Source organism: Perkinsus marinus, assembly GCF_000006405.1.
Source record: "Perkinsus marinus ATCC 50983 genomic scaffold scf_1104296934320, whole genome shotgun sequence".
Lineage (NCBI taxonomy): Eukaryota > Perkinsozoa > Perkinsida > Perkinsidae > Perkinsus > Perkinsus marinus.
The window spans coordinates 40,427-49,717 of NW_003214849.1; the positions used below are offsets into that span (position 1 = coordinate 40,427).

Below are 9,291 nucleotides of genomic sequence, written 5' to 3' on the forward strand. Positions count from 1 at the left end.
AGCTAACGCTTGCCAAGTTATGAGTTTCTTCAGTCCCGTATCCGTTCTCGTTTTGGTGTTTTTCCACATGCTTTGGAAGAGCCGCGGAGCAGTGGGACTCGCGCTATCGTCAATATCCTTCGAGCCGATCTTCATATATTAGTTTGTATCATTGATGAAGTCTCACGAAACTTTCCGCCATTTCACCCGTCGCATGCGTTAGTTAATTATGGGCACTATGTTGGGGGCACATCGCCCTCATGGATACGGGTCCCGTATCACGGGGTGAAGCAAGTCAATTACTACATTGAATGTAGTAATTGATCTAACAGCAACCGTCGCAATCGTTTCTCAGCATGTGCACTTTGTCAACTTGAAATCTCATTCGAGAAGTGAAACATCTTCCATACGAAGAGATAGGAAGAACCACAACATACTGTCGGGTAGGTGATAGTTGGGAGTAAAAAGAGCGAATAAGACACCAATGGACCTTCATCTACCATAATTGAACCACGTACAAAATTCGGACTTTGTAGACACACCCAAGGTGTGACACCTAACCGCTCGACTTTGAAGTGAAATATGATAAGGGCCCAGCTTAGGAGGCATACCTCAGAAGCACCACTCTCTGAGTACTACTCGGTTAGGCGTCGTCCAGAAGATGAAGCAATGGCATGAAACAGGGATTTTGCGTCCCAGGGGTAGAGATCCTCGTTCGCGAAAGAGCCGCCGCCTTCCAAACCAATGCCGTGCAGTCCATACTTCTTGGCCAGGGCAACCTTCTCGATCGCACGAGTTTGAGAGAAGAAAAAGTAGCCGGTCCCATTCAAGAAGGCTGACCCGTTCCCTCTTGGATCCGCTCCGAGGTCGTAGATCGCATTCGAGTATCCTAAGTCTGAGCTCTCGGAGTCTGACCTAGCGAGTAGCGGTACCTGAAAAACAACGTTGAACTTTACGCCACACAACCTAAGTCGAGTAGCTCAGGTCTGTAACAGTAAACACGAAGACTGCCTCCAATGGAGAAGGTGACTTCAAGGAAAACTCTCTATCAGCTCGCAGACAGCACTGATGTCCCCGGTAATTTTCTCAGTACTACAGTCACGGCAGCGAAGGACTAAAGATTGTGAAAGTCGCTCACACTTACAACAAGGATGAGCTTATTGGGATTTAAGCCAACTCTGACAGCATTCTTGATCAGGTCTTGGGCGAAACGATCCGTATTGAAGACTTCTACGTCCTTCTGAACAACTGGCCTCAGCTTAATGACGGCCCTATCGACCATCTCTGCTATACCATCCATTTTCTGCCAGTCACTTGGTAAGATGGATAACCTAGCGCGCCGGAATAACTGTTGGAGCTAGTGACCAGAACATGGCCCATGTTTCATGTACTCCCATGCTCTGAGGCATTTGCTGGCTCACTTCAAAGTTGCCGTAACGTTGAGCTCCTTGATTGCCTCGATGAGCTTCTTCAAAACTGGGTAGTGACTGGGATCAGTTGACAACTGCAAACCCACTTGAAAACCGTCAACAGGGTAATCTTTCAGGAACTCGCTGGCACTCTTCAAGAACATAGCTTTATCAAAGGTTTTGGGCAAATAAAACCGCGTGTCAGCAAGTATCTCTCCCCCTGCAGCATCCACCTGTTTCCTCAGAGACATGAAATAAGTTTTATTCCAAGGGTTGTAAAACACAGGCTCCAACACGATTTCATTCTCTGCGATTGCATATCCGCCGAGCTGAAAACTATTTGCACCAGATTTGAGAAGGTAGTTGAAATAGTAGTCCCAAGTGTAGTTGACAGTCGGAAGCTTGTGGTCAAAGCTTTCGGGGACTTCTTTAATATTCCACGGAAATCTCATTCCTTTGTAGAACTTCAACGGTTGGCCCATATAGGTGTCCGCGTTAGCAGTTGTACTTAAAGCGTACAGACACAGAAGCTTTGAAGAGACCCACATGGAGGACAGGGATGATATGACAACTGCACAAAAAGTTGCCAAGTAGCCTGGGAGCAGCTCACAGTGTAGACTCGCGCCTAGTTACCTGCCTCCCCGCAAGCGCGATAACTTACGGTCCCTATGGCGCAGTTCTACTATGCCGGTACAGTGCGAAATACTGATAGAATGCTCAAACAAGTGAGGGTAGATCAAGTGAAGTATGCACTCTGATGAAGGAAATTCTTTAGCTCTTAGGAATGTGCAATCGCGTCACGGTAGTCACGTGCCAAGGAAACAGGCATCTCATGAGCCGATTGATCTGACGAACTTGATCAACAACCGTTGATGTGGGTATAGTCTAGACAGTACCCGCCCAGTTGAGGGAGCCGCACATTCGCTACAACCACAGAGTTCGAGTGAGCACAGCAGAAGGTAGACCGAACCACCAACCGGGACCCGCTTCCGCGAAGCGGGAACCGGAGACAACCTCAACAGAAGTCGTGGCCCGACGTGACGTCGGCGACGTGCGGTCTCGAAGCAGGATGGCGAACTCTGGTGAGGATTAAAACCCAAACCGCGACATGATCAGGAGTCGCGGGGCTAACTGCAGACTCGCGTGTAAGAGGGTGAGCTAAGACTTTAGTTCACAGCCGCAGGCCCAGGCAAAACTACTCACAAGGGAAATCTGAGGAGATACGAACGAGAGTGACCGATATGTACTCAATACGAATGCTGCATCAACGTCACTGCAACGGTCGCCAAGGATCTTTTGCAGCCGCTGCGGCACCCCAACTAAATTTGTTTCCTGGGCAGACACAGTTGAGACCGCGCTGCGAGCAACAGAACACAGAGACCTGCCAGCAGTAGTCTATCGTTTTCTCGTTCGTTCGGAACCCACGTGTGTTGCACACCAATATTCACGGCGTGAATCCTCACTGTGTAAAAAGCGTGGATCTCACGTTTTCACAGTCACCGCGTCGCGGCGCTGATGAGATTTCAGTTGACTCAACAACACCTGGAATGGGCATGGTCGGGGTCGAGGTTTTCCTATGAAATGTATTTGGTAACAATAGTGAAGGATGGCCTTGTTGCTGATACACAAACGGAGTGATGGGCCATCACTGATGGTATTAATGATAGTTCTTCTGAGTGGACACTCCCCACTAGTAATGATGCCGTGAATGTCTCGCAGGATGACGAGAACGCTTGGTAGATGATCTAACCTTGAGCTCGATCAAAAATGCTAAAAACGAGCCATTTTTGATCCACTCGTGAGCCATATTTTGGGCGGCAGCCGCCGGCAGCGTGGTGGAAGGATTTTCCCTGTCGTGTTCCTTTCGAAGTCATAGCCTCCGTCGATGAGTCGCCGACAGTGAGTCTCCGTGCAGTCCTGCCAGAACTGTCCTGGGTTACCCAGTACTACTAGGGGAAGAATAGTGGTTATTATTCTCGAGAAGGTTTATCATACTTTCTTTCCGGGAATTCCCGCTAGGGAAGAGTTGCATTTGTCGCTGATGGGTTACACTGCCGCAGCATGCATTGGTACGACTACAGACATACAAATCTCCACGTTTCACGTGACGGTCACAATGGTTTCACGAGATCCCAAGGGTTTCCAGGATGGATTAAGATGGGTCTTGAAATGATTCGAAGTCCTCAAACAGAAAGGTGCACGATGAGATGATCCGTTGGAGCACTCTCGGTCGGTCGGAGTAGCTCCGGCCGACCGAGTCGCAGCGTGAGAAGCCGAGTTGGTCTAGTAAGTGGCCTTCATATCTAAACGCAACAACATCCGCAGAATTCAAGGGAAAGAAAACGTAGCATATTGCTCTAGAGTCTAGACCCATCCCACAACCGGCCGCTCGATTTCGTCATTGGCAAGGTGATGAGCCAAAGCTTTCACTCTTGATCGCTACTCGAGCCACAACGAGGCTTGCAAGAGTGTGCTCGTGGAAAAACGTTAGATACCTCGCATATCAATGCGCAGACTTGCATACGATAAGCGACGAACATAACGCGATATTAGACCAAGATATGAAAAAATGGAAACAAATGGTGAATAGATGGATACGATAGTGAAAATGACCCGAAATCCTCACATTGTTCAAGAGATATGTATAGTGCGTGACGCACCACTGGTGCGGCACCAGCATCAGGGCAGGAACACTATCTCACCGACTGCAGGTTGCCGCGGATAACATATTTGGTGTAATCTTCTTGTATAGAAGAATTGTCATGAAATTCGTACGTAACCAAGTAGTACCAGCCACCTTCCACCCTTTTTATGAGGATTCCTTGCGTGGTGTAAAACTCAGAATGGGGTACATTGGAAGAGCATTTGTGAGTGCATGTCAGGTTCAATCCTTCGCTCAGCGCTGGACCACGTAGAGCATCCCACGAGCTCCAAATGCTCACGTTACGAGGGAGGGTACCAAAGTCGATAGTTGAAAGTTGGGGGTACACTTCACGAGGATATGGACCGTAGAAGTGCCTGCCTGGAGCTGGGTTCCACCAGAAGTCTCTGGTTTGATCACCGACACTCAGGTGAGCCCAACCAGTCGTTAGCACTGAGATATTGGGCTCTTTGGCACCAGTCGCGCTAGACACAACGAGGTTAAGTGCCATGCTGCCATAATGCCCAGGCCTGTTAGTGTTGAGCCTGATCGCGGCAACTTCTGTATAACTTCCATCGGTTGCATAGCCCCCCATGTTGTAAATGCAGGAAGGCGCTAGGATATCGATAATGTTGCTTCCCTCCCCTGGACCAGGACCTCCATTACAACCCGGTGGATAGTCAGCAGTAATCTGGAAACGGGTATCAGGTACTCCTAGGGCTGCTTCCATCACAGTGGCAAGCAAGAGGGAGCCGTAAGCAAGAGGCATCACGAATAAGATTTAACCTGAAGAGTTTGTTGATGGGAATCCGAAGATTGTGATGCAATCGAACGGATACACGTTCCTCTTCACGCCAACGGCACGCCCGCGGCATCACTACAGAGATTGGGCGTATGACTGACATCGCGAAGATATGTTAATGCGGAGCATCTCAGCGGTGTTGCTCGGAAAAGGAGACAATTCATGAGCAGTAAGGAACAATTCGTAAGATACCGTGTGTTTCGTTCATGTAACAACACATTGTGCTGAACACAAGGATTTCAGGATAAACCTCTCTCGCACGTGAGTACAAGCCACAGCTGAGTAGAATTGAGGTTATACAGTAAACTCGGCTCTGATCAGGCACTCTGTTTCAGGGTGGTAGTCGCGCCGGCTTCACAAAAAAAACTCAATCCATCGCCCACAAATGAGTAAATTCGGTTGTCATCCTTTTCCGGCACAAAATCTACTCGGCACCGCACAATTTTTCCCCTGTCGGTACAAAATTTTCACTGGGCAAATTGGCAACGGGAAGATTGTTGCTATTCCGGAACATCCTGCAAATAGTTGATCGTTGGTGAGTCCACTCAGTCTCCATCAGAGTAACAGGACCAACCATAAGCTCCTGTGTGATGAGGCACTCGAAAGAGTCCTCAAGGCTCCTCAGCAAGTTCCTCGGCATCTACCATACCGTACGACTTCGAACGATTTCCCAACAAGATTTTGATACTTTCTGATAGTGGATACTGTGTGACTTCAACTGACTTCGGTAGAGCGAAAAAAAGTTTTGGTCTTTCATATCACTCACCATGAAGATACTGGAACTCGCAATTTCCCTAAAATGAAAGCTCTAGCCTCCGAGTTGTGGCAGGGCGCGTGTAGACTCACGTGTGCCACCTGGGCACTGCGGAGGATGACACGCAAGGTACACTAAGGACACTCAGGATATTAAGCTTCTGTCGTAAGCCACGGAGGCTTGCTACCTGGAGTTACCCTAGGACCTACATCGGAGACCTCGGTTAAAAAAATATCACGCTTAACACATATACTACTCCAGGTTGTCAAGACAGTCTGGCTTGTGTGAATAGCTTGGCAGCTTGAAGGACTCAGGTTATCCCCTTGTGCCCACAGCGATTGTGTCAATCGCTGTCCCAAACCAGGTTTCGCCAAAAGACAACTCCCTGGCACGGTTTCAACGGTTGAAACCGGTTGCATTTCCTGAACGTCAGCAAGTCGCGTATAAACGAGGTGTCGGATATAAACCGATGTGTGTCGAATTCTTCAAGATCTAAGGATGGACTCCGAAGTTTTCAAGAAATAGCTTTCTCAGTTGATAGATTTGCCGGACGTTGTGTTGTCAGCGATATGCGCGTACAGTACGCGGCGTACTAATCGATTCGATGTTCGAGACATCGTGGTTTATTATCCTGCGAGGGTAGCATGACCTTAGAGAATCATTCCAACCTGACCTCCAGCATACGACACGGCAAGTAGGGGCACAGAAGGTTCTCCTTCTGTGCGAACTCAAACACAAGTTGTGTTACACAACAATATGCAAGATGTGGGAGGTGCATTGGTAATGTCGATACTCGCTCGACGCCGTGCTTTTCTTCTTTCCGCTATTGGGTTTCTAGCTATCGGGTACTACCCAATGGGTAGCTTCTGACCAAGGAATTCCCTAAGTAAATTTTCCTCCGATTGCGCGAAGAATGCGAGGCCCGCACTTTTTGAAGTTCAAGTTACTAACTTAGACAGCGACTCACTACTAGCGAGTTGCCATTCTAATAGACTATCTAACCGTTAACCTCGCATAGTGCGAACCGCAATACTAGTATAATCTACCGTCACTAGAAATGATTTAGACCTAAAAATACAATCACCTAGTGACCCCGTGGCCTTCCAACAAGAGCTGCAAAACATTTACAGTAGGCTCGACTCGCAGCGAATTCGATGCTTGAATCCTTCGGGGATCACGTTCTGGATTTCGCTACTGGACTATTCAGGCTCGGAGCATCATCTTCAGTCACCGTCCTGGCGATAGTATCAATATACTGCTCGGAGCAGAGCCAGGATATGGCAATTCCAGCCTTGCCAGGGGGAAGGTTGGGTTCTGCCAGTAGTACTAGTAGTAGTGCCCAAGTTGAGCATTAGGATCACGTTGAGCGTGATAACAGAGCTAGGCTGACTGTATATGGGTAGGATCTCATTCACTGCCAGGATCCAGTACCGATTTCTATGTCCACAGTAGCGATATTCTCGTCAGCGTGTTCTCTTGGATCCACGCCGAGGTCGTAGATCGCATTCGAGTATCCTATGTCTGAGCTCTCGTAGTTCGATCTAGCAAGTAGCGGTACCTGAAAAACAACGCTGAACTTTACGCCACACAACCTAAGTCGAGTAGCTCAGAGTCTGTAACAGTAAACACGAACACTGCCTCCAATGGAGAAGGTGACTTCGAGGAAAACTCTCTATCGCAGACAGCACTGATGTCCCCGGTAATTTGCTCAGTACTACAGTCACGGCAGCTAAGGACTAAAGATTGTGAAAGTCGCACACACTTACAACAAGGATGAGCTTATTGGGATTCAAGCCAGCTTTGACGGCATTCTTGATCAGGTCTTCGGCGAAACGATCCGTATTGAAGGCTTCTACCTCCTTCTGAAAAACTGGTCACAACATAATAACGGCACTATCGACCATCTCTGCTATTCCATTCATTCTCTGCCAGTCACTTGGTAAGATGGATAGCCTAGCATGCAGGAATAACGGTTGGAGCTAGTGACCAGAACATGGCCCATGTTTCATGGATTCCCATGCACCGAGTTATTTGCTGACTCACTTCAAGCATGCCCGTACGTTGAGCTCCTTGATTGCCTCAATGAGCTCCTTAAAAAGTGGGTATTCACTGGGATCAGTTGATAACTGTAAACCCACTTGAAAACCGTCAACAGGATAATCTTTCAGGAATTTGCTGGCACTCTTCAAGAAAGTAGCTTTATCAAGGGTCTTGGGCAAATAGAACCGCGTGTCAGCAAATATCTCTCCCGCCGAGCTGAAAGCTATTCGCGCCAGATTTGAGAAGGTAGCTGAAATAGTAATCCCAAGTATAGTTGACAGCCGGGAGCGTGTGGTCAAAGCTTTCGGGGGCTTCTTTAATATTCCCCTAGTTACCTGCCTCCCCACAAGCGCGATAACTTGAGGTCACTATGGCGCAGTTCTACTGTGCCGATACAGTGCGAAATACTGATAGAATGCTCGAACAAGTGAGGGGAGATCAACTTGATCTGATCAAGTGAAGTACGCGCGCTGATAAAACAAATTCGTTAGCTCTTAGATATATGCAATCGGGTCACGGTAGTCACGTGCCGAGGAAACAGGCACCTCATGAGCCGATTGATGTGACGAACTTGATCATCAACCGTGGGGATAGTCTAGACAGTACCCGCCCAGTTGAGGAAGCCGCACATTTTCTACGACCACAGAGCTCGAGTGAGCACAGCAGGAGGCAGACCGAACCGCCAGCCGGGACCCGCTTCCGCGAAGGGGGCTGATAAGATTTCAGTTGACTCAACAACACCTGGAATGGGCATGGTCGGGGTCGAGGTTTCTCCATGAAATGTATTTGGTAACAATAGTGAATGATGACCTTGTTGCTGATACACAAACGGAGTGATGGTCCATCACTGATGGTATTAATGATATTTCTTCTGAGTGGACACTCCCCGCTAGTAATAATGTCGTGAATGTCTCGCAGGATGACAAGAACGCTCGGTAGATGATCTAACCTTGAACTCGATAAAAAATGCCAAAAACGAGCCATTTTTGATCTACTCGTGAGCCATATTTTGGGCGGCAGGCTGCCGCCGGCAGCGTGGTGGAAGGATTTTCCATGCAGCTTTCCTTTCGAAGTCATAGCCTCCGTCGATGAGTCGCCGACAGTGAGTCTCCGTGCAGTCCTGCCAGAACTGTCCTGGGTTACCCAGTACTACTAGGGGAAGAATAGTGGTTATTATTCTCGAGAAGGTTTATCATACTTTCTTTCCGGGAATTCCCGCTAGGGAAGAGTTGCATTTGTCGCTGATGGGTTACACTGCCGCAGCATGCATTGGTACGACTACAGACATACAAATCTCCACGTTTCACGTGACGGTCACAATGGTTTCACGAGATCCCAAGGGTTTCCAGGATGGATTAAGATGGGTCTTGAAATGATTCGAAGTCCTCAAACAGAAAGGTGCACGATGAGATGATCCGTTGGAGCACTCTCGGTCGGTCGGAGTAGCTCCGGCCGACCGAGTCGCAGCGTGAGAAGCGAGTGGTCTAGTAGTGGCGGCCTTCATATCTAAACGCAACAACATCCGAACATTCAAGGAAAGAAAACGTAGCATATTGCTCTAGAGTCTAGACCCATCCCACAACCGGCCGCTCGATTTCGTCATTGGCAAGGTGATGAGCCAAAGCTTTCACTCTTGATCGCTACTCGAGCCACAACGAGGCTTGCA

At 48.4% G+C, this 9,291-nt stretch overlaps 3 protein-coding genes across 3 annotated transcripts; all 3 read right to left on the reverse strand.

Annotated features, from left to right (window-relative positions):
* Window positions 1-614: 614 nt before the first annotated feature.
* Window positions 615-1,639, reverse strand: Pmar_PMAR020321 (hypothetical protein; the record flags this gene model as incomplete). Its single annotated transcript, XM_002784951.1, has 3 exons — window positions 615-911; window positions 1,124-1,310; window positions 1,401-1,639. The coding sequence occupies 3 exons, from the start codon at window positions 1,637-1,639 to the stop codon at window positions 615-617; spliced, it is 723 nt and encodes a 240-aa protein (XP_002784997.1).
* Window positions 1,640-3,671: 2,032 nt separating this feature from the next.
* Pmar_PMAR020322 (hypothetical protein) lies at window positions 3,672-4,798 on the reverse strand (the record flags this gene model as incomplete). The annotated part of the gene is made up of 2 exons (XM_002784952.1): window positions 3,672-3,691; window positions 4,348-4,798. The coding sequence occupies 2 exons, from the start codon at window positions 4,796-4,798 to the stop codon at window positions 3,672-3,674; spliced, it is 471 nt and encodes a 156-aa protein (XP_002784998.1).
* Window positions 4,799-6,996: 2,198 nt separating this feature from the next.
* Window positions 6,997-7,587, reverse strand: Pmar_PMAR020323 (hypothetical protein; the record flags this gene model as incomplete). Its single annotated transcript, XM_002784953.1, has 3 exons — window positions 6,997-7,143; window positions 7,352-7,447; window positions 7,522-7,587. 3 exons carry the CDS (start codon window positions 7,585-7,587, stop codon window positions 6,997-6,999), a joined length of 309 nt encoding a protein of 102 aa, XP_002784999.1.
* Window positions 7,588-9,291: the final 1,704 nt, after the last annotated feature.